Source organism: Ornithodoros turicata, chromosome 7 (genome assembly GCF_037126465.1).
Source record: "Ornithodoros turicata isolate Travis chromosome 7, ASM3712646v1, whole genome shotgun sequence".
Taxonomy (NCBI): Eukaryota; Metazoa; Arthropoda; class Arachnida; order Ixodida; family Argasidae; genus Ornithodoros; species Ornithodoros turicata.
Window position 1 is genome coordinate 23,089,857 of NC_088207.1, and position 24,407 is coordinate 23,114,263.

At 45.7% G+C, this 24,407-nt stretch overlaps 1 protein-coding gene across 2 annotated transcripts in view; it reads right to left on the bottom strand.

Moving 5' to 3' along the window:
• LOC135399692 (uncharacterized) overlaps positions 1 to 24,407 on the bottom strand; it is a 38,820-nt gene that overhangs the window by 5,035 nt on the left and 9,378 nt on the right. The window contains exons 5-14 of one of the 2 annotated variants that reach the window (XM_064631426.1): positions 23,117 to 23,155; positions 21,857 to 21,948; positions 18,537 to 18,602; positions 15,215 to 15,262; positions 15,077 to 15,148; positions 12,136 to 12,346; positions 9,754 to 9,919; positions 8,303 to 8,451; positions 6,156 to 6,282; positions 2,147 to 2,317 (exon numbers count right to left, since the gene is read on the bottom strand). In XM_064631426.1, the coding sequence (XP_064487496.1) occupies positions 2,147 to 2,317; positions 6,156 to 6,282; positions 8,303 to 8,451; positions 9,754 to 9,919; positions 12,136 to 12,346; positions 15,077 to 15,148; positions 15,215 to 15,262; positions 18,537 to 18,602; positions 21,857 to 21,948; positions 23,117 to 23,155 (1,141 nt within the window). Of the gene's footprint in view, positions 1 to 2,146; positions 2,318 to 6,155; positions 6,283 to 8,302; positions 8,452 to 9,753; positions 9,920 to 12,135; positions 12,347 to 15,076; positions 15,149 to 15,214; positions 15,263 to 18,536; positions 18,603 to 21,856; positions 23,040 to 23,116; positions 23,156 to 24,407 lie in introns of both variants that reach the window. The other variant, XM_064631427.1, reaches the window with a different exon arrangement.

Genomic DNA, 24,407 nt, shown 5'->3' on the forward strand with positions numbered 1-24,407 from the left:
AACACCCCATTTCAGTCACAATTACAGGATCTTTCACGATCTTCCATTCACCGAAATTCACAAAAATTCACCGAAAACATGCCATCTCTGCAGGCCGGTCTTCGGAGTGGCGGCGCTATCGGCAGGGCAGAAAACACTCCCACTGCGCATGAAAACAGCATGAGTAAACAGACGAAAAAAGGGAGGGCGGGGATCAGATGCCATCACGTATTTTGCCTTCACAAGCTTATCTGTTTGCAACCATGAGTTACTGATAATCTCCGAAGGCGGCTGTCCTCCTGGATGTGTTGTTTTTTAAATCCCTTCCTTCCGTTCCTCCTCCCCGTACTAGGCGGGGCAATTTGGCCGAACGAGCGCCTTGACAAGCGACGGTTTTTCGGGCAGTTTCTACGTGTTTTCGGGTGCCAAATTTTTGTGGAAAGATCGTGAAAGATCCTGTAATTGTGACTGAAATGGGGCGTTGTGGCCATGGGCTTTCTAATTAATGCAAAAAAAGTTACCTTTCCTTGAGAATTTTTTGCGCAAAAAAAATGTTACATTTCCTTGGGAATATATGAGTTGAATTAAGCTAATTAGACAAATTAATGAGGCACACTGATGGAAACCACCTGTTCGGGCGGCAAAAACCTTCACAAGGATGACGCAGAAGGTTTCTAATTTTTATCTCAGTACATTTTTTTTTGAGGGTTCACTCCTAAGTGAAACACCCTAGTATATTCCATTGTTTTGCACTAAGACTCTAAGTTGGTGAAGTTCTCAACGTTATGTGAGAGCACATCGTGACATCGGACTTTTTCTTTTTCTTTTTTCTAGTGAGTAGCTCCCAGGAACTATTGAAATTTCTTAGATGGAGGTTGATGGAGGTTTCTTATCACTCTTCTACGCTTGCGACCGCATAGCGTGTTCTGTGCGGCTCGGCCCTTGTCTCACAACACCGGTCCACGACCAACTACACTCTTAAAAATGAGTTTCACCACATAGCACGCTCCTAGCCAACCATCATTCCGAATGACAACGTTCTCGTCCCTGATTTGTTGAAAACGTGGGGCGGAGCCTATTTTGTGACACTTATGCTGTTCATAATTGTCACAAAAAAGGCGTACGCCTCCCGTTTTCAGCAAACCAGGAAAGATAACGATATCATTCGAGATTATGGTTGGCTAGGAGCGTGCTATGCGGTGAAGTTCATTTTTAAGAGTGTAGATTATAACAACCATGTCATATAGGCACCTCTTCCCGGCGCCGCAGTTGGAAGCTAACGGCGTGGCTACTCATCGGCCAGGTTATTCCTTCTTCAACTTCCACACCCCACCTCTTGTACACTGTCATAACACTTCCCTCCCATGAAGGCGAGGCGACACACGGGACAAGACTAGTCTTCCCGTGTGTCGTCACGCTTCGAGTCATCTACCAACCTAGAGTCACTAAATAAGCTACGCTTCAGAGTATCGACACTGAGCCGCCATGTTGTTTCGGATGACCTCAAGCGCCATCCATTTAGCGCTCTTCGAAGTGTTGTCTTCTTCCACTGCTGAACTTCATCTTCATCTATTTCTACTGCCAAAATAGAGGTGGGGCTGGAGGTCATCCGAAACAACATGGCGGCTCTTTTTGCCTCAGTGTCGCTACTCTGAAGAGTAGCTTATTCAGTGTCTCTATACCAACCGGCCCCATATATTCTGGGACTTCCCTTCCTCTTTCACGCTCAACTTTTCCCATCCCCACCGAGTAGGACGAGTTGCTTATAAGCGCATACACAGGTATTCCGAAATCCGAAATTTCACAGATGATTCCAAAGGCAGCTGCTGAGGTACTGGCGTGAATCTGTTTCATGGTGTTTCATACCTGTGATCGGTGTCATGGTTACTCAAGTGCAACTCCCTCTTGGTGGGTGTAAGTATGACTCCAAAGGGGAGTGTTCCAAGGGACAAGCCATTTACTCCCCTGAAGAAGTTGTGACGACACCTTTTTTTTTCTCGGAGTGTAGCAAAATATTAATCCTGGCCCCCCCTAGTTACTGTTATCCAGGTCTGCCGACGTTACGTTACACAAGGTCGTTTAACACTAACAGTATTTGCAGTCCATGCGTTTAGTTGCATGTAACGGCGAATGCGGTATACGTCGTGAGCCCTTCGTGAAGACTTACCGAACTTCGAGTGACACCATTCAGTTGTTTTGTCTGTGCGCCATCTTTGGTATCTTTCGTCAATGGAGAATTGGCTTTCGGTGTGAACTGTAGTCCTTTTGCATCAAATGAGAGGAATAGCTTCACGGATGGATCGACGGTCAAGTTTCCAAGGAATTTCAATACGCCTTCCTGGAAAATAAAATAACGAACCAATTGGAGATGCAAAAAAGGCATATGAGCAGTATACCGGGTGTTTCAGTTAAATCCCCGGGCTAAATAATTCGCGAACGGGTGCACCAATCCACGAACTTTCTTTTTTACAAGTATCTGTCCGATACCACCTACAAGCTGCACACCGTGTGAATGAGTGGGAGGCGCTCATTATTAAAATAAAAATGCAAATGAGTTTCGTCAAAAAGCGTATCTTCTAAAGCAGGGCGCTGTCGGCATTAAAATGGGTACTACCCCTTTTGGGACCTCCAGTGGACACCTTTTAGAGAAAAATCTACCACCGCAGCGGGTCATTTGTTGCAATAATTAATTGGTTTCGGTTTACGTATTTTTGTCGCGGCTGGTCGCGGCGCAGCGCAAAAGGACGCTCTTTCACTCTCTTATCCATCAATAAATTACGTCCTTACATTAATGAATTACACCAATGAATTACACCAATGAAATACGCCCTTTTGCGCTTCGCCGCGACCAGCCGCGACAAAAATACGTAAACCGAAACCAATTAATTACTGCAACAAATGACCCGCTTCGGTGGCAGATTTTTCTCTAAAAGGTGTCCACTGAAGGTCCCAAAAGGGGTAGTACCCATTTTAATGCCGACAGCGCCCTGCTTTAGAAGATACGCTTTTTGACGAAACTCATTTGCATTTTTATTTTAATAATGAGCGCCTCCCACTCATTCACACGGTGTGCAGCTTGTAGGCGGTATCGGACAGATACTTGTAAAAAAGAAAGGTATTCGATTGGTGCACCCGTTCGCGAATTATTTAGCCCGGGGATTTAACTGAAACACCCGGTATAGGTATAGTTCCGGTTTTTTGGTTTTTATTTTTGGGCGGGTTCGGCGCACGTTCTTCGATGTTTATTGATTTTCACGAAATTGTCGCTTTGCGGTGTTTTTCCTGGAGTGTACATGGTTTACACGACAGTTATCGGCGAGCAGAAATCACAACACTCACGACGTCCGTTCAACATGGCCTTGTTCGCTGTGGTGGCGTTTTACGGCTAACGAAAAAGTGAACGGACATTTTTCACAACCACTGCCTCTCTGCATCAACAACTTCTTACTGAGCATGTGCAGCAATTTATTTCTGTCATGTCCTGGAATGTCTCTGTATTCGGTGTTTATCAATGAGAACCGAATGAGGGAAAATTTACCCGGCGTATGTTTTCCGGCGTTTTTCGATTAAAACCGAAAATGCGGAACCCTATATGCAGGCAACCTACACTCTTAAAAAAAAGTGTGTACTTTAACTCCTTTTCCTTGCGACATATATGACACCCTTTTGGAGAGTACAATTACGCTCAAAAGGGCGTCTCCTCACTCCCTCAAGAGAGTAGCATAACACCTTCTCCCTGCCTGGGAGTAATATTAATGAACATAGCAGGAGCAGGCAAGCTAGCTGGTGTTGAATTGATATTAACATTGCCTTGAGTTTGAGGGGAAAAAAACACAGGACGAACACAGGACGAGATGAACAGATAGGTTCACGAACCAGCAATGAAGCTTTAATACACAAAGGGCAGGGGGAACAGGGTAAAAAGAGAGAGTACACTCCGGCTAGCCAACCTAGCATTGTCATCCCAGAAGGCTTGGCCAATCTCCTTAGCCCGATTACCCCCGGATAACTTCTTTAATCTTGTCTAATTCCATGGGACAGACTCAAACACATTTTATTCCGTACCTTATTCACTTCTGAGTTTTGCTTGTATGTTTATATATTTTTATATATTGTATTTTTATATATTTTATATATTGTATTTTTATATATTTTATATATTGTATTTTTATATATTTTACTGTTACCGTTACCAATATTTGTACTTTTTATCGTCCTTTTAGCAATCTGTACTGCATTGGAGTATCTTTCCATTCTTTGCATGCACACACGTTCCCTTGTGCAGTTATCGATGCTACACTCTTAGAAATGAACTTCACCACATAGCACGCTCCTAGCCAACCATCATCCCGAATGACAACGTTCTCGCCCCTGATTTGCTGAAAACGGGAGGAGGAGCCTATTTTGTGCCCATTATGCACGGCACAAAATAGGCTCCTCCTCCCGTTTTCAACAAATCAGGGGCGAGAACGTTGTCATTCGGGATGATGGTTGGCTAGGAGAGTGCTATGTGGTGAAGTTCATTTTTAAGAGTGCACCATCTCTCTGCATCAACAATTTACTGAGCATGTGCAGCAATTTATTTCTGTCATCTCCTGGAATGTCTCTGTACTCGGTGTTTATCTATCAAAACCGAATGAGGGAAAATTTGCCTGGCGTATGTTTTCCGGCGTTTTTCGATTAAAACCGAAAACACGGAACCCTATATATGCAGGCAATCTACACTCTTAAAAAAAAGTGTGTACTTTAAAGGTACTGTAAAGCAGCACCGATCAAATGCCATTTAGTGTGGCTATTCGATAGTCCAAGCCACCAGGACAAAAACTGTGCAAGTTTCATTCCAATCGACGGTGCAGTTAATTAGAAAATTACAATTAAAGATTACGGGCAACACTGTGCTAGGTATTCGAAATGAATCCGTACTTCTGACACATACGGCGGCAACCACATTGCATGCGTATAACACTGGGCCCAACATAACAATCCACCATAAAATCCACCCCTGCAATCCACACAACGATCCACATCTGAGGATAAACGTACAGTGGCTAGTAATAAACGGATAAGCGAACTGAAATGAAATGCTGAGCCGTTGAAAAAAATGTGTCAGACGTTCAAGAAGCCTTGTTTGTCAAGAAGGACTTGTTTGTTCACAGAGGTTCACAGAGAGAGTTTGTTCGTTCGGAAGAGGCCGCGAACAAAAGGAGCGCGCAGGCGCAGCAGAGAAGTAGGGAGAGCCCCCATCGAACAGCGGCCACCACTGGGTTACTTCGCAAAAACAGGGGTTAACGGGTTAAACTGTTAACAGGGGTTTCAGAATGCATAGGTAAACAGGAAAATTAATAATATGGTTACTAAAATAACGAAGTTCCGATGTCATAGTGTGTAACACCAATTTTCAGTGTTGCCCGCCGTACAGGGGGTTGTTTGACACCAGGCGTCGCACCGCTCCACTACGCCGCATGTTTCATGGCAAATTAAAAATATTTATAGCGCGTTGTCGGTCGTATGGTTCCGCATATGGTATTTAGAAGCAACAAAGTCTCTAGTCACATCACCGGCATATCATGCTTGTCTACTGCTTTACAGTACCTTTAACTCCTTTTCCTTGCGACATATATGACACCCTTTTGGAGAGTACAATTACGCTGAAAAGGGTATATTTTATATATTGTATTTTTATATATTTTATATATTGCATTTTTATATATTTTTATATATTGTACTGTTACCGTTACCAATATTTGTACTTTTTATCGTCCTTTTTGCAATCTGTACTGCTTTGGAATATATTTCCATTCTTTGCATGCACACACGTACGTTCCCTTGTGCAGTTATCGATGCTACCACCGACCGTTAAGAGGGTCGTATTACGCGCCTCATATTCTCCTACGCTTACCCTGTTCCCCCTGCCCTTTGTTCGTCCTGTGTTTCTTCCCCTCAAACTCAAGGCAATGTTAATATCGAGTAATATTACTCTCCAGTAGGGAGAAAGGTGTTATGCTACTCCCTTGAGGGGGTGAGGAGACACCCTTTTGAGCGTAATTATACTCTCCAAAAGGGTGTTATATATGTGGCAAAAAAAAATGAGTTGTACACCCTTTTTTAAGAGTGTAGTTGTGGTCATCCGCCGCGCTGCGTCTCGAAGTCTCCAACATCAGCGCGACACCACTTACAAAATTTGGTCTTTGCATGGCGAAGTTGTCGGTCCAGGGCGCCGGTGAATGCACCAGGAAGTCTGACCCCTTCTTCAAGACTATATCTGCCACGGGGTTGACCAGGAATCCGTCTGCGAGCTTTTTGCTGCAAAGAGGATTTTCTGTCAGACCAGCAACCAGTACGGGGTGTGCTTGTGTGCTTGTGTGTGCATGTGTGTGTGTGCAAGATTTATTTGAACAAGAACTTTCGTGCAAGAGACTGCACTTCTTCAGGCAGTCTCTTGCACGAAAGTTCTTGTTCAAATAAATCTTAGTTGATCCTAACCGTTTTTCATGTTACGTGTGTGATTACCTTTTTTTTCTCCTTAGGGTGTACCTGGCGCTTCGATTTTCCCGCTACAGGCGACGCAGTTAGTTGCTCCTAACCGTTTTTCATGTTGCGTGTTTGATTCCCTCTTCGCGGGCTCCTTGACAGTGTTTCTCTTTTTTTTTTACCTTTTCGACGAAAAAAAAAAAAAAAGGAGAAGGAGCAAAATGAGCAGTAATTGCATCTTCTACTCCCCCTAGATTGCAATTACTCCCCGTTTTAGTCCCCAAATCCCGACATTTAGTCGCCAGGACTGCAAATAGCCGCTGAATTTCGCATATGGTCTCCAGAATGGAACAATCTACGTAAATATGTGCTCTGGGTCAATTTGATGGTATAAGGGTGCAAACCCTGCCAACTTAGCAATTTTCCACATAGAGTAAGAAACAATAGTGCCTCTTCATTCGCAAATTGTGCCCTTTGGACGCCGTAAGACTTTATATGACTCGATATATCACAGTTTACGGTTTAATTCAAAGTAATTTCATTCATGCATACAAATAAATTATGTAGACCCCACTGTGTGACATTCATTTACTCCCGAAATGGACAATTTTTTGTGGCAATGCATTTAGTCCCCAAAAAGGACTAAAATTACTCCTACTATACTTTTTTTCTTAGCGTGTGATAGCGTGTGATGATTTTCTCTGCGTGTGATATGTGTACGCATGTTTATGTTTATGCATGTTCACGTGCGCCAACGATAAGGGCTTTAGGGCTGTTCTTGGGCACAAATAAAATTATTGTTATTATTATTGTTATTATTCTAGATGATTCTACTTTTAGACCGAGCTTTTCATCACAGTTATGTGAAATGTGGTTTCACATTAGTCCAGGACACAGAGAACGCGCTCAGTGCCAACAGCTTGCTCTGTTAGCGCAGTATTTGACGAAGTCCTAGCAGAGTATGTTGTTATCACTCTTCTACGTTTGCGACTGCATAGCGTGTTCTGTGCGGCTCGGCCCTTGTTTCACAACACGGGACCACGATTTACTAGATTACGACGACCATGTCATATAGGCACCTCTTTCCGGCGCCGCATTTGGAAGCTAACGGCGTGGCTACTCATCGGCCAGTTTATTCCTTCCTCAACTTCCACAACACTTTGACTCTTCAGCTTATCTCAGCATTTCTGTACAAGCAATGCATGTCCCACGGGATGTTTCATTCTAAAGTTGATTATCGTCATCATTATACGCGTTTTGATAGGAGCTGTTGCTGTTGTCTGCTACGGTAGTCTTACGTCCGCTTCTGCGCGTTCAAAATTCTTTTGTCCAATCATAATGCATAGATCTCGCGGGTAGATGAGTAGCGCCCCCAGCGGATCGTGCGGACAGGATCCTCATAGGGGTCGCAGATTATGACATGGTCGTTACAATCTAGTAGGTCATGCACCGGACACACGTCCACTTCCGCCGCCTACAAGCGCCGGGCGTCATCACGTCACGACATTCTCACGTCACAAGCGGCGCACTGAGTGTTGTGGAAATGTGAAGCTCAATGAACGACTGAGCACGTGATCAGGTCCTTGTGGAGCGCTCAAGGAAGACGACTGGATTTGGGACTAAGATGTTTCTTTTCTTTTTTGTCAAACGACGTAAAGAAGACATCCAAGGACACCGCAAGGCAAGTTAGTGAATTCGTCCGAAATTTCTTCCTCACCCTACTGCTACTCGTCTTCACTACCTTACCCAACACACGAATTGACTGTCTTATTTATGGAAGACGCCGACGGCATACGCAGTCATCGAAAGTGCGAAGGTCTGCCAAATCGAACTGCAACCGTGTGACACTTACTCCACTATTTGCTGTACGAGGTTGTCCCACACGGCAATGTCCCCTTGACCATCCCTGAAACGTGGTGTCACCCCTACTATTAGGTGGTTGGGGTATTGGGAGTGCTGCGGGAAATCATTGTTGAAACCTTCGCTCAATTCTTTTAGTTTCTGCAAGCGAAAAAACGGTTATGATGTTGCAGGTGTAACAACGTATATTACTGTGTGCTGGCTGCAAAAACGCAAGACAATACTGAATACCGATATACTTTTCTGCTGAAATTAAAGCTATCTTGCGTGATACATATTTTCGAAATCCAGAAATGTCGAATTTACATGTTGCATATATATATATATATATATATATATATACAGGGTGGTCCACCAACCATGATAGAAATTCATAGTAAAAAACGTGGGCCCCGGAGAGACATGCGGTCAAGGGATTCTATTTACGATTATTATTACGATTATTTACGATTTTATTTAGAATATGACTCGCATTCTCAGCTTCAACCCTCCCGTTGATCTGCTCTTGCCTCCGCACAACGCTGCCCTGCTAACACGACGTGCAACGTTCGCCGTGAGGCAATGCGAACATGATGGGTTATGCTCGCAGCCACAAGCAGTTTTCTTGAACAGGGATTGTTGCCGAAACTAACAAGTGTCCAGAGTGTGCCTTCACAGCCGAATGTGAAATGCTGACTGGCTTCTTTTGAGATAAGTCTGCACCCTGCGTCACGGTCACCAACCCTTACGCTTGTCGCGCGTTTTGTTTTAACTGGCGGTATGCGCTGGAGTACCAAGGCAAGAGTATACCAGAGGGCAGTTTTCGTGACACGACTTCCTGACCTGCCCCGTGCACTCTTAAAGCGAAACTTGGTCGCATAGTACTAGCCAACCATAATCCTGAATGACATCGTCCTCTGTCCCGATTTGTTAAATACGGGCGGCGAACGCCTTTTCTGTGACAATTACGTACTGCACAGGTGTCAAAAAACAGGCGAACGCCTCCCGTGGTGGCGTTCTCTCCATGATTCTCCCACCTCCATTCATCCTACATCATCTACCCATCATCCCACCAGAAAATGATGTCATTATCGGTATCATGGCTGGCTAGTGCTATACAGTGTAGATCTATTCAAGAGTGCACCTATAATGCGGAAGCTAACCGACCTCTACGTGAAAACCATACCACCAACTCACCATATCTTCTACGAAACAAGCATTCTGAAATGTAAGTGATCGTCTAACGCTGCTTTCAGAGTCACTATCTGTAAGTAGCGGGGAGCGTCAGTTCGTAGGCAAAGCGTATTTCACCAGATTTATTTTATGATCGGTAGACAGGAGGCGTCTTGGGAACATTTTGTCGGGAGGAGGGAAGACGACGAAACCTCTTTCTGCGAGCCTGTCCTTGGTAAGTGCCACCCTGTATACGGTTGTGCGTCGACGGAAACAGTAGAAAGAACTCACTTTCAACCACTCGAAAGTGGCGTCCAATTGAACTGGCGTGTATGGTTTGCCGAGTACGAGGTCTAAAAAGCCGTAGTTGCGAATCCAATTTTGCCACGCCGTGCGCAGGAGGGTCTGCACGTCAGTGTCATTTAGAGTATTAGCAAAATCGCCCCTGCGGACAGTGCTGGAACGATATAAATACAAGGAAATGTAATGTAATGTAATGCTCAGTAAAGCTTCAAGGTTGTACATGAACGCAAGTCAACTTTAAGTGATGAACGAAAACATATGCTTTCCGAACGAAGGACGGTGCGACAAAAGTTTGTCTGCATTTCGTGAAACAGTGGTATCATCATTGACAACATGAGCATGATCGCGTACCATGGGGCTCTCCTGGAATGTGTCTCAGAAGGACATATTTACGTGTTCCATGGCGGTCGAACGTATAGGACTTGAACACACCGTCTCGAAAGCGCTGCTTACCTTCCTTGGCAGGCGAGAGAGTTCTCATTGCGAAGCTTATCATGCCATCCCCTAGAAATGGGGCACAGCATCGCCGAAATAAAATGTTGCCGTAGAACTGGTGGAAGTATGGCCTATAGCTTTTTAAGAATGAAGCTTCACGTCCGGAAGCAGATATTACAAACATATAGTGACTTCTACTGACTGCTGTCCATTCCAAATGTTGGCTCGTATCCTAACCACGAGGCTTTTATCCATTGAAGATAATAGTAAGAGCATGACCACTTGCGCGCGTTGCTTCGCTCCGGCCAGACATGTACAAGATACTCAAAAATGTATTTAACGGAAGATAATAAATACTAACGTTAGAATGCAATTAAGATAGAGTATAAATACATGAACATTAAAGTATAGTTAAGATATTTGAAATACAATTAAGATACTATTTACCCTTGAACGCAAAGAGTCACCGGTCACTGGTCAATGCGGAAACTCGCTGCCATGTCACATGAGTCACCTAAACCCCGCGCTCTACGCTAGCCGCCGCTGTGTGATAGGAGTCACAAGTCCCCAAAATATGACAAAGAGATACCACATAACTCCACTAAGTATATGTGGCCCAGAACAATGCAAACTTCTAGCAGGTCCCTGCTCGGCGAGGTTAGATTTCGGCGTCACCGCGTCGGGGCATACATAATAGAACCCCCTCTGGCCAAGGATTAGTACACACAGGGAAAGATCTCTAGATGGAAACTTCAAAGAAGGGCCGATTTCCGGGTCTAGGTTCACTATCCGGGTCACGTCCGAGGGACTCAGGAAATTTTCACTGAACAAGCAAAATAATGGAAAGACGAGACACAGAAAGTTTGAGAGGGAGATCCAATATGTAATTAGAGTATTGAGTAGAAAATACAATAAAATGTATTTTAAATAGAGTACAAATACACAAAACAAAAAGTATAGAGTACCAAAATACCGCAAACTGTATTTGAAATACAGTATTTTAAATACAATACTCCAAATACGTAAAAGTCTGGCTCCAGCCTGCCGCTACGAGAGCTGTGCTATTCCACGCGAAATGGTCCAGCGCACCTGCTCAGCCCTCACATCGCGAATTTTTACGATTTTTTTTTTGCAGTCCCTAATAGTGCAAAACGACATACCGCGAAACATTTCTTCCCAGATCTCAGTGTGGAGTGTGCTAGACACGAGCAAAGCTCACAGCGCTGGCGAAAACAGTGCCTGGCGTGAACGGCAGCTGCGGCCCATAGAAAGCACCTATAAGTGTGCGGTTTTCTTTTGCGTATAGAGGAAACCATGCTCTACACAGCGTCCAAATCCTGGTTGTCGCGCTATAATCGGTGCTGGTATACAAAGGCCTAATGTTTAGCAATTTTCTTCCTACTTCGCGATTTTCTTGTGCAAAATGAAGCCAGTAAACTTTAATGAATTTTTTTTTCCTGCAGAGGCCTCACGGAATAATTCAACAGGAAAAGTCGCCAGACAGGTAACTTTCGTAGTCGTTGCGGGAAGAATAGGGGAAGTTTTCCCCCAGGGGAAGGAAGAAATTTTCGATATTCGCTATTCCGATATTCGCTACAATCGAGTACAGTCGGTACAACGCAGTCTTATAGAACGAGAATTCCTCTACAGCATATTACAAAATCTCGAGGGTGCACACACAATGGGACACAATGCAAGAACTGAAGCAGTTCTTGCTTTGTGTCTTATTCGGAAAGGAGTACGTCGCAGCGTCTGTGCGAAAACACAATCACAATCCTCTGGGGATACAACGCCAGCTAGAGTTTTTTTTATCACGTTAGGTTTAACCACGGGAACGTTCGGCTCCACAAGTTAGTTTTTTTTCTTTCTCTCTCACTCTCTTTTTTCTTTTTGTTAACGAGCGTGCTGAATACAGGTTTTAGAACATGGTCTTACTCTGTCGTAACGGAAAATCCGTAGAGTGTGTTCGGTTTATCTTTCGATTCGCTGGAGAATTTCGCCATCAGTGCATTACCCGGACTTTTTAACTTGGGGAAGTCCGCTTGCAGATACACCATGTCGCAGACGCCGTCGTCGGGAAAAAAGGTATCCGCTGTCGTGTAGTTCTTCAATAGGCAGATCAGAGGCCTCTCTCCCCAGTCAACCACTGCAAGGAAAGATGCGCGAGCGAGCAAAAATTAGATGACGACATTTCACATTGTGGACATGGCTGGTGCTGAGAGGTAAATCCAGTAACACAAAGGATTACAGGGGGTCATCCAAAAACATTTTCGGATTAAGACGAACGACGAAAATGTGTGTGCGCGTGTCAGTTTACCGAATAGCATGAAAAGTTTTGATTCGTGCAATTTCTTGCCCAGAAAAAAAGAGAAAAAAAAAACGAAAAACGAAATGCATGATGGTACGTCACCGATGACGTTAGAGTCCACGCCTTCTGGTTCGCTGGTTAGAGGGGTTCAGCGTCCTGTCCCTTCGCCGCCATAACCACACTCTTAAAAACGAGGGGGGGGGGGGTGTCGAGGTAGCTTGCCGTTGTTGGCCGCACTCAAGTGGGCATCGTCACGACTATAGCCAAAAAAAAAAGGAAACGAAGGTGGGAGAAAGGGGAGTTGAGTACTTCAAAGTGATGTAGAAGCAGGATGACCGGTACTGATGGGACGGAAGCACACTGCAGGTGAGAGGTGCACTAGAGTGGTCTCTCCGCTAGGCCCGTTGCTTGGAGAAAGCGCACGAGGCCGCGAGTTTTTGAAAGTCGTTCCGCACAAGAACCTTCGGGGAAGAGGACGTCCGTCAGTATACCAGGCCTGGCGTGGGGAAGATGGGTTTCCCGCATGGCATGGTATGCACTGGGGAATTGGCGAAACTGCACTCTTAAAAACGAACTTCACCACATAGCACGCTCCTAGCCAACCATCTAGCCTGTCTTTGGCCACCCTACTGGGCCCCGTAGGGCAGAAGCAATGGGCTGTTACCAGAGCGCTCATATGCTTCCTGGGTGACACTGGGCTCCTGGACTGCCTCTGAGCGGTCGTGTACTCATGCCCCTCTGCTGCCCATGTGCCGCTTGCGTCTTTCTCCCTTTCTGTTTTTTTTCCTTTTCTTTCTTTTCTTTTTACAAGGAATAGCAAGTCGGCTCCTGCCTGGCTGACCTTTCCTTTTTACCTGCCTCTTTTTTTTTCGCAATAAACATATTCCCCCCCCCCCCCAACCATCATCCCGAATGACAACGTTCTCGCCCCTGATTTGTTGAAAACGGGAGGAGGAGCCTATTTTGTGACCATTATGCACGGCACAAAATAGGCTCCTCCAGTTTTCAACAAATCTAGGGCGAGAACGTTGCCATTCCGGGTGATGGTTGGCTAGGAGCGTGCTATGTGGTGAAGTTCATTTTTAAGAGTGCAGTTTCGCCAATTCCCCAGGAGAATAGACCTCTCCCTATTTGTAAGCATCATAGCCTTTGTCGCTGCCGCGCCATAAAAATACTAATCATCATCATTGTTTGTAAATAAACGACGTCATAGTGTTCGACAGCGCCATCAATTTGGTAGTGTTGAACTATACGCTGGAAGCTGGGGGCGATCAAGGTCGCACCCGAAAGCCACGGTCTTGACGGTCTACTTTCCTTTCAACAGGAGGCAGTGCCCATTCAACAAGTGCCCATTCGTGGAATCCAGCCACCTCCTTCGGATTAGTATGGTTTAGTGTGTTTCTCACAAGCACCTGGACCTCTCAATGGTTCCGGGTTAGGACTTTTTAGAATAAACTAAAATAAGATGAACTCTCTTTTGTAAAGTAATATACGCTCCGCAAGTACGTTTCTGCGCAGCAGAAAAGGGCGAGGGTGTAAAATGACGTGCGCGGCGGCGTGGCGCGCTGCCATTCGCCAAGGCCCCTGTCGCCTCCACGTGCGAACCAGAGAAAGGTAAACAGCAGGGAACCCGCCATACGTTTTGTGTCTCTTCCGCTTTGCTAAGTGATACGGTGTTAAACACCTGCTGCATTTATGACTGTACTTCGTCGCATTTGGATGTAGTGTCACTTATTTATTTCCAAAGCGCGCACGGATTCGCTGACGGTGGGAGAGCGCGATTAACTGTTGCTGCTGCTGGCGGGTTCAAACGGCATTCTACGATCGGGGGAGTGTTTGTGTGCGTGTGTGCTGTGCATTGATTTACGTTGACTACAGAAAGTGTTCAAACACGGTGCACTCCCAAGGCTCTGCTTTCGTGGCAGTGATGAAGAGCGCCGCGGCAGGTCACAGTTTAATGTGCTGTTTTGAGTGGTCTCATAGTAGTTCTAACGTCTAATAACAGTGGAACGAGCATGATCATTGGCTGTTCGGGTGCAACTGCACCAGGCTCCAGTTGCTTCACAGTGGAAGAGGAAAGTTCGTACGCGTGCTGAGGCACGGTTGTCGTCGTCCTGTCGCTCACGGTAGTTTAAACCATTGTAGCTGCCATGTGACTAAATTTACCATGCCTATACGAGGACACGCGCTGTTCGCCCTAGATAGCTGTCAACTCCGCGAGACCGTAATTTGAACAAAATGGGGAAAATGTTTGCAGGATGCTCGCACGAGCGAACTTAAACGAGAGCCGAATAGTTGAAACTTCAGCAAATATATTGCGTTAACCTTTCGTTTGTCTTTCGTCGATAAACCAAGATCATTCCCAACGAAAAGTGGGACCTCTAATACAGAAACCAGAGCTGTTTTGGCCCTCCCAGGGGCACTCCGTGCATCGAATGTGCCTTTGTTTACCTTCTTGAAGCGCGCACATTGTTCCTTCGGCCAATCGGGAGCGTCCTAGAACCGTCACCGTGACGTCATGCGCACTAAACTCGCGGACTTGCGGAGCGTATAGTTGGACTGGCTTACGTGGCCGTAGAGTCGTCGTCGTGGTCGTTGTAGTTGTCGTCGTGGTCGTTGTCGTCGTTGTAGTCGTCATTACTGTGGATATGGTTGTTGTTAGTCTTGTTGTCGTTGCTGTACCTAACGTGCGAAGCGTGTACATACCCGGGAAGGGAGGAGGATTCGGAGGGTAATCCACTCCAGGACCTGAAGCTGCGAATTGCATCAAATGCATTCAGTGGTTAACATCGTCATTCAATCCTATATAAACTCCACCTCTCTTTCGCATTTTGAGTTTTGACCCTTGGTCAACACTTGGTCGACCCTCGGTCGATGTACAACATCGGAAATCTGTCACGAAAGCACTTACGAAAGACTCAAAACTATCGGTTTTGTCCGTCATGAGTAGGGCCCGGACTTTTAGGCGCTAACAGGTAGCGGTCTTCGTCGGATAAATCATTCTAGGCCAACCAAGCTTCAGAAAGGTGTTGTTTTATCTTCCGATTGGAAGGAATGTTGATACACAAAACGGGGCGCGCCCCCTTTCTCAGCTTATCTGGAGACAGAGCGATATCATCCGCGGTGATGATTGGCGTACTGCGTGCTATGCGGTCAAGAGCGCCCCCTGTTAGTGTCTAAAAATCCGGGCCCTAGTCATGAGTAATCTCTACGTGACAAAGTTGGTCGACCCAGTTCATCCTCCAGAAAAACTATACCTAGCCTAACTACGCGCCGTGTGGATTATTCGCTGTTTCATTCGCCTCCTACGGCCAAAATCAACTGTATTACTATATGAGGCAGGTCGATCTGGAGGCGCTGCATCAACACTCAATGCAGCCGATCAGCCAATGCGGCCGGACACACCTTTTTGTACAACTCAGAGAGGAGTCCCTGAATCAATCGAATCAGTCAGGGAATTGAATATTTACGAGCACGCTTATTTTCACCAAGTGCCTGGTGTCCCAACGTGGTTTATATAATGTCTGCCTCGACGTGTAGTTTTCCTGACATTGCACGAAAGTGAAACGATTTAATTTGGCAAGTATTAAACTGATTGTTAACTGTTAGAGAAACCTTATTTGTTTTTGCCTCTGAGGGAGTGCGCATTCCTTTTCTACATTAATTTCACGCTCGGCCGGGATAGCGGGTTATGTTGTGCTTATACTATACACTCACATGCACGGCACAGAATAGGCTCCACCTTTCGTTTTCAACAAATCAGGGGCGAGAACGTTGTCATTAGGGATGATGGTTGGCTTGCAGCGTGCTACGTGGTGAAGTTCATTTCTAAGAGTGTAATTGGTGATTACTTTATTTGATAAGCTGACACGTTACCAGCTTTGTGTCACATACACTCTAAAAACGGAACTTCGCCGCATAGCACGCGCTGCGCCAACCATTGCCACGAATGACAGGCTCCTCTGCCCGTTCGCTTCGAAGAGCTAAAAAAAGTGTTTCGCTGAAGGAAAAGTGCTAATTGGGAAATTCGAGAAATTGGGAAATTTGGAATTGGGAAGCACGGGAACACACGAGATCGCTACGTTTTGAACAAGCGAACGCAGCTGCTCGAAATCGACCTGGAAGCTTGCTGGACATGACCACGCGAAATCGTCATTAAATCAAAAGTTCACCACATGGCGCGCTGAAGGCCAACCAATCGCGAAGTGATATACCGTCATTTGTGGAAAACGCCCAGTGTATGCCTTTTCGTGAAGACTAACATAAAAAGCCGTATGTTTCCGTCATCCGGGCTGGGTAGAAGACCGCCATGTGGCAAAGTTCTGCTCAGGGTCATATTGCAGATTGCTGTCATGTTTTTTCGCACTTCTTTGTCGGCGTGGCCTTCCCGTAATTCTAGCATTAAAAATCGTTATGTATTGAGTGGGGCTTGAAGCAAGGTGGTCTCTTGATGCAACGGGACCAGGATGTACACTCTTAAAAATGAACTTCACCGCATAGCACGCTCCTAGCCAACCATCGTCTCGAATGATAGCGTTATCTTCCATGATTTGCTGAAAACGGGAGGCGTACGCCTTTTTTGTGACAATTATGAACAGCATAAGTGTCACAAAATAGACCCCGCCCCACGTTTTCAACAAATCAGGGACGAGAACGTTGTCATTCGGAATGTTGGTTGGCTAGGAGCGTGCTATGTGGTGAAACTCATTTTTAAGAGTGTATGTGACACTCAGCACTCTAAAAACAGAACTTCACAGCATACACTCTTAAAAATGAACTTCACCGCATAGCACGCTCCTAGCCAACCATAACCTCGAATGATAACCGTTATCTGCCCTGATTTGTTGAAAACGGGAGGCGTACGCCTTTTTGTGACAATTATGAACAGCATAAGTGTCACAAAAAGGCGTACGCCTCCCGTTTTCAACAAATCAGGGCAGATAACGGTATCATTCGAGGTTATGGTTGGCTAGGAGCGTGCTATGCGGTGAAGTTCATTTTTAAGAGTGTAGGACGCGATGGTTCATGCATTGCTAGGAACGATAGGGTTGTCGCTTGAGATTCGAGGAGAGAGGGGGGCATAAGCCTTTCCGTAACAATTTTCATATATATCGAAATTGCCAAAGAAAGGCGTACGCCCCACTCTCTCCTCGAATCAGAACCGGTAATCCTATCACTCGTGGCAGTGGTTCGAGCACGGCGAGCAATGCAGCGAAGTTGTGTTTTTCTGAAAAGTGGTTCTGAAGTGCGATTGCGCGCCTGCAGGAGCACCTATTGGAGACTGCTGAAGACGCTAGTGCATAGTGCGGACCGGAACACGGTCTTTGATACCTGACCAGCTCACGTGGCTCAGTGGTTAGCGTGCTGGCCATGTCACGTTGTGACTGGGAGGCACCAGGGTTCGAATCCTAGTACCGCCTATTCTGTCTGGGGGGGGGGGTTTCTTGGGTTTTCCTTAGACGCTTTCAAACACATGTGGGCACAGTTCCCTTACAAGTCGGCCCAGGGCGTCAGTCGTGACGTTGTCCACATCTGCGGGACCGACAACGGCGACCCTTTTCACCATCGCCGCCACCGCCATGGATACCGAAACAACAAACAGTGTATGATAGGCAAGCCTGAGCGATGGGGAAAGACGCGTAAACAAACACAGCACGTTGGCTTTTGAGCCATCGTGTTCTTGTGTTTGTTTACGTGTCTTTGCCCATCGCTCTACAACGACACGATCTACGCTCAACGCGAAGGAAAAAAAAAAAAAAAAAGCATCAAATCGTATGCAGAATGCAACCTACTGTCTCTCCACGCAGTCTCTCGCATTCACTCAATACAGCATTTCTTTTTTTTTTTTTTCGAGTGATGCATATTGCAAGTGCAATCGCATATTGCAAGTGCATATTGCAATCGCGAAATTTCTATCGAAGGTTCGAGACGACAGCAGCAGTATACTGCTACTGTGTTCTCGGACCTTCAGTAGCGATGAAAAAAAAAAAGTAAAAGAAAGAGGAAAAAAAAAACGGTTTGTACTTACATGATGAGGATGAGGAGACCCCGTCTTGTACAACATCAGTGGTGCTGTCAGCATCCGTTTCAGTCCCTGTAAGTCGAATAGAAACAACAAACTGATACAAACTTCTGAACTGGTTGTGCAGCGGCGAAGTGTGTCAAAATCCCTCGATCTGTATATTTATATCTGTGCTCTATGTTTATCTGCCCAGCGTGCCGCAATACCAGCCGCAGACAACCCTTTCGCCCTTCTTGGGACTCACCAGCACAGGCTGGAGCGTAAGTTACACCTGTGGAGGTCGCGGTGCAAACGCAGAACGTGCACGTATACGCTCGATACGTCGCGCTTGTTAGTCCAATTATCATAGCACAATAAAAAAGCAACACTGAAGCTTCCTTAGTTTAATAAATACAAAACTTTCACGTGGGGGACAACGCATCATCAGGTACAGGGTATGAACTAGCCAACAGTCATTACGAATTCTATCATCTCCTTATTTCCTGAAAATGAAAGGAGGCTCCTATCTGCACTCTTAAAAATGAACTTCACCGCATAGCACGCTCCTAGCCAACCATAATCTCGAATGATATCGTTATCTGCCCTGATTTGTTGAAAACGGGAGGCGTACGCCATTTCTGTGACACTTATGCTGTTCATAATTGTCACAGAAAAGGCGTACGCCCCCCGTTTTCAACAAATCAGGGCAGATAACGATATCATTCGAGATAACGGTTGGCTAGGAGCGTGCTATGCGGTGAAGTTCATTTTTAAGAGTGTGGGACACATTATGCTTGTCCCAGATAGGCTATACCCCGCATATACCCCGCATATACCCCGTGGCTTCTGGGAGTTGTGTTGGAACCAGAACCTGATGCATACGAACTGATAACGTCTTCTATTTCACAATTTATTATTCGCATTGAGGGTAAAGTATCTTGAGAAGATGTGGCAGTCGCACGAAAACTTCTGTTTCAAACCTGATGCTACAAATTTCACTGCGTGAGTTGCTGCATATTTACATGCATATTCCAGGGGTTCAGCAATATGCATTTTTTATTCTGCTAATAACGATGCACACGCATTTGTCATCATTTTTCCTCGCTCGGCTACACGAAGAACAAAAAGGACGGAAGAATTCAAAAAGTGTGTTTGTAAGTCAACTCAACTGAGTGAAGTGCCCGCGTGTCTATGAGTGTATACCTTCACTTATACGGCGTTTCTTTTTCGGTATTTGTACCGTTCGTCGCTCTATTACGTTGGTATATCGTCTCTTTTACACGTAGGTGCAGGAGGCGCAGACTATTTCGCCAAGGTGGGTATAATCCTTATTCCTCCCCATTTATGTTTCCCTTTTATCGTCGTTGTTTCTTGGAGTGGAGTGTTTCGTCTTCGAATATGCCCACTTTCTTCCAGCTCAAATCTGTGCGAAAACTGTTGTCATACTGTGACCCCAGGTGAAATGCAGTTCCCCCAATGCTGTATAAAACAATTCCCACTCGCACACCATCTATACGCACAAAGGGGTTCAAAATGGTTTCAAGTAGAAACTGTTTCATAAACCACTTGTAATTGCAAACATTTTTCACCTAGGTCACCAGGTATCGCCTCGCTTATGCGCCGATAAAACCTAACTCATCATCACCACCAGGTATGCCCCCCCCCCCCTTGATTTCGACCCCATATAATGCACTTGCATGCTCTCCCCTTTGAAACTGTACAAATAACAGTCGATACCCTTGCGGACTTCGCGTATCGAGATCGCGTGACATCTGAACAGGGACAGTGCAAACGAATTTCATTTTGCAAAGCTTCAGAGTTTCACCTATCCGAATGTTCAGCTATCAAAACATTCTCTTCAGGAACCGTGGGTGTCACGTAAGAGAGTCGACTGTAATACCCTAGTCAGACGGCAAACCTAAGTCCTTTAGCGGAAAGGCCGTTACTTCACCTGTAGTCCAATCATCATTTGGAATGACATCGTTCTCTGCCCTGATTTGTTGAAAATGGGAGGCGTACACCTTTTTTATTACAATTATGCTGTTCATAATTGCCACAAAAAAGGCGTACGCCTCCTGTTTTCAACAAATCAGGGCGGAGAACGATGTCATTCGAAATCATGATTGGACTACAGGTGAAGTAACGGCCGTTCCACTAACGGACTTAGGTTTGCCGTCTGACTAGGGCATAAGTCCCCTTTTTGCTGCAAACGACCTTCATTATACGAGTACAAAAGAGATAAGGTTAGCTAGGAGAACCTTTAGGAGAACGGTTTTGGAGGTAGAGTCATGAGGCGGTGGCGCCCCCCCAAACCAAATATAGAACTACGACAGGAAAGAGAAAAGTGGAACAGATACCTTAAAAGAGGAGGCGCACGACGTTTCTGATCCAAGTATGTCGCCCACACTTGTGACAAAAAAAGGCGTACGCCTCCTGGTTTCGACAAATCAGGGGAGAGAACGATGTCAATCGAGATGGTGGTTGGTTAGGAGGTGATTCAGGTGAACCTACTGCCATTCCGTTTAATTAGGTTTGCCGTGTGGCTACACTTTACCACACAGCACGATGAACGCCATCCAATATAGATAATGATGCCGTTATCACTCCCGACGGGCAGACCCCACCCGGTTTTCCTCTACGACGCTCTACTCTACACTTTTAAAAATGAACTTCACTACATGGCACGCTACTCGCAAACCATAGTCTCTAATGACAACGTTCTCTCCCTTGATTTGATGAAGATGGGGAGAAAAACGATAAAAAGAAAGGAAAGGTCAGGATGATGGTAGTGTGCGTGCTATGTGGTGAAGCCCATTTTGATGAGTGTACTCTACTCTTCTTTCAAAAGCCGGGGCATGCACTCTTAGAAATGAACTTCACTCCATAGCACTCTCCTAGTCAACCATCAGCTCGAATGATACCGTCATCTGCCCTGCACTCTAAAAACTGAACTTCACCGCATAGCACGCTCTGCGCCAACCATTGCCCCGAATGATAGGGTTATCGCTTCTGATTCGAGGAGAGAGGGAGGCGTACGCCTTTTTGTGTCAATTTGGATACATGATAATTGACACAAAAAGGCGTACGCCTCCCTCTCTCCTCGAATCAGAAGCGATAACCCTATCGTTCGGGGCAATGGTTGGCGCAGAGCGTGCTATGCGGTGAAGTTCAGTTTTAAGAGTGTGATTTGTTGTAAACGGGGGGCATACGCATTTTTGTGTGTCAATTATGAACAGCACAAGTGTCCCCGTCGGATACAGCCGGTGATGTCGGCTGGTTCTCGGCGCGTTACGCGGTATCTTTCAGGCCCAGATATGAGCTGCACAGTTTTCTGGTGGTTCACTCACCTAATAGCTTTGGGGTGACAAACACCAGAACCAAACCTGTGCCAAGGACGATGACGATGATTGCCACCAGCATAGCACACGTAAGGGAGGACCTGTGAATTATTAGGAGATCAGGAAAGCTGCGGAAGATTTATACAGGGTGTTTCAAAAAACATATCATTCGGACTTAATAAAAAAACAGGGCGACGGAAAAATACGGGGTAAACGGCACTTGTGTGGCAACTGAATTTGCCACCTTGAAAGAATATTTTCATTTGATTTTAATTAAAATAAATTGAATTTCTTTTTTGAACTCCAAAATTTCTTGTGCTGCGACATGCTGTAAAGTACAGCGCACAGGACTCGTAGGGGACACCGTTCAGACCACGCTAGGTCTATAACGTATCGATCATGGCGTCCCACATATTGAGATCCCCCCCCCCCCTTCGCTGACTTGGTTTCTAGTTACTATGATAGTTCTATGTTCACAGCCAACCACTTCTGTTACGTCCAGTACGTATATTCTCATGGCACGTGACTTAGAAATTCACGTTGGGGACGTATCAGCTTCTCCACGGCAGCGCCCTGCCCCGCAATACCTTCCCGGCATGACTATAATCGTGTTCAACTTAAGGAGGAAAAAAAATCTAGTCCGTCAACTACATAGGCGGTTGGAGATAAGGAGACGCATTAGTGCGCGAGGAGAAATATTGCAGCTCCACCATGCGCCATCAGTATGGGGGACCGCACTTTCTGCCGCAGCGTAGTGTGATGCGGCCAGCATTACAGCCAATACAGAAAGAGAGTGGGTGTGACGGACTACATTATCTAGGGCAGGAGGGAGCGTGACCTCTGTCCAGCAATCTTAGATGCGTCGCAATAATCCTCTGAGGGCGGACGGACTAGATTTCTTTTGCTTCTTAAATTGAACACGGCTATGGTTCGATTCGTGTGTTGGTTAATGCTGTTAGGACGGGGGTCATTCACCACAGGATGGGCTTACAACAAATATGCCAATCGAGGTTATTGTAGCGACAGTGAATCCGGGACGATCTTTCAAGCGCCGTTCCTGTGGACACATTCCAAAATTTCCTTTCGCTGATCTTAACCGAGCAAATCCGGATGTTCTGAACATATTCCTTCGTCATCTATACTTGCCCAGCACTGATCGCCTATACCAGTGCACCTACTTACGTGTCGCTCTCTGTGAACCGCGTGGATCAATGGTCATTTGTGCCAACCCCGTATCAAGTACCAACAGATATCGAAGTACTGAATTACCTTTTCCAGTCTGCCCTACAGTCGGTGTTCCGGTGTAACCTAAGTGCAAAGATTGGTCTTGTTACTAAACTGTGCGTATAATTTCAGAGCAGTCCTCTACGTGTCACTTATTGCGTCTTTTTTTGTAACACTTACACAGTACATAGTTGGTACAAAAAGGTGTACGTGTCCCTTTTTCGACAAATCAGGGGCAAGAACGATGTTATTTCGTGCTGTGCTTGGCTAGGAGCGTGCTATGCGGTGAAGTTCATTTTTCGAGAGTGTGGTCGGCAATTGAACGGACCAATAGCGGAATAGTTCAACATGACAGCAGCCGAAGACCTGATCCTGCCGCGATCATGTTGTGCTGTACTGGTGTTTCGTCGTTTGCGATGTCGGGAATTCTTAAAAAAAAATTACGCTTTGTGTTCAGTATGCAGGGGAGGCAATGCAATATTATAGAGCAAAAGCTTCAACGCCGCGTAGTCAGTCAAGTCGTTACTGCGTAGGATAGGGGGGATTATTTTCAGGCACTAAAAAGTCCGCAGGCATTTAAGCCTAAAAGAAAGCACCGAAATCGGGCAGTAAAAGGTACGTTCTCCTGAGGATGTGAATGTGGATTAACAGCTTGACTGTATCGCAAATAACATGCGAACACAAAGGAACTGAGCATCGTCGACGTACAGGTATTATGTACTATGCGCTTGCTTGTGCACACGTATAGCATAAGCAACGAGCGGATCCCACAGACGGGCAACATGCTAATGGACTTGGGAGATTATCCGGAATATCCACCAAAGTCTTGTAGAAAGAAGTGGTAATTGGCGGACGTGTTGTGTACCTTCAACTACACTTCACACAGAACTTCACCGCATGCTCTGCGCCAACCATTGCCACGAGTGATACACTGTTAAAACAGAACTTCACCACATAGCACGCTACTAGCCAACCATCATACCGAATGATATCATTTTGTGTCATGATTTGTTCAAAACAGTGGGGAGGCGCCTATCTGGGACAAGATAATCTGTCCCAGATAGGCGCCTCCCCCCTGTTTTGAACAAATCATGACACAAAATGATATCATTCGGTATGATGGTTGGCTAGTAGCGTGCTATGTGGTGAAGTTCTGTTTTAACAGTGTAGGGTTATCGCTTCTGATTCGAGGAGAGAGGGAGGCGTACGCCTTTTTGTGTCAGTCCTACACTCTCGGAAAATACCGCTTACTCCGTGTTTTACTCTTCGTAACCGTAATATGCGACGACGACGCCAACTGCCCTATCCGTTATCAGGTATTTTACTTGGAGTATCC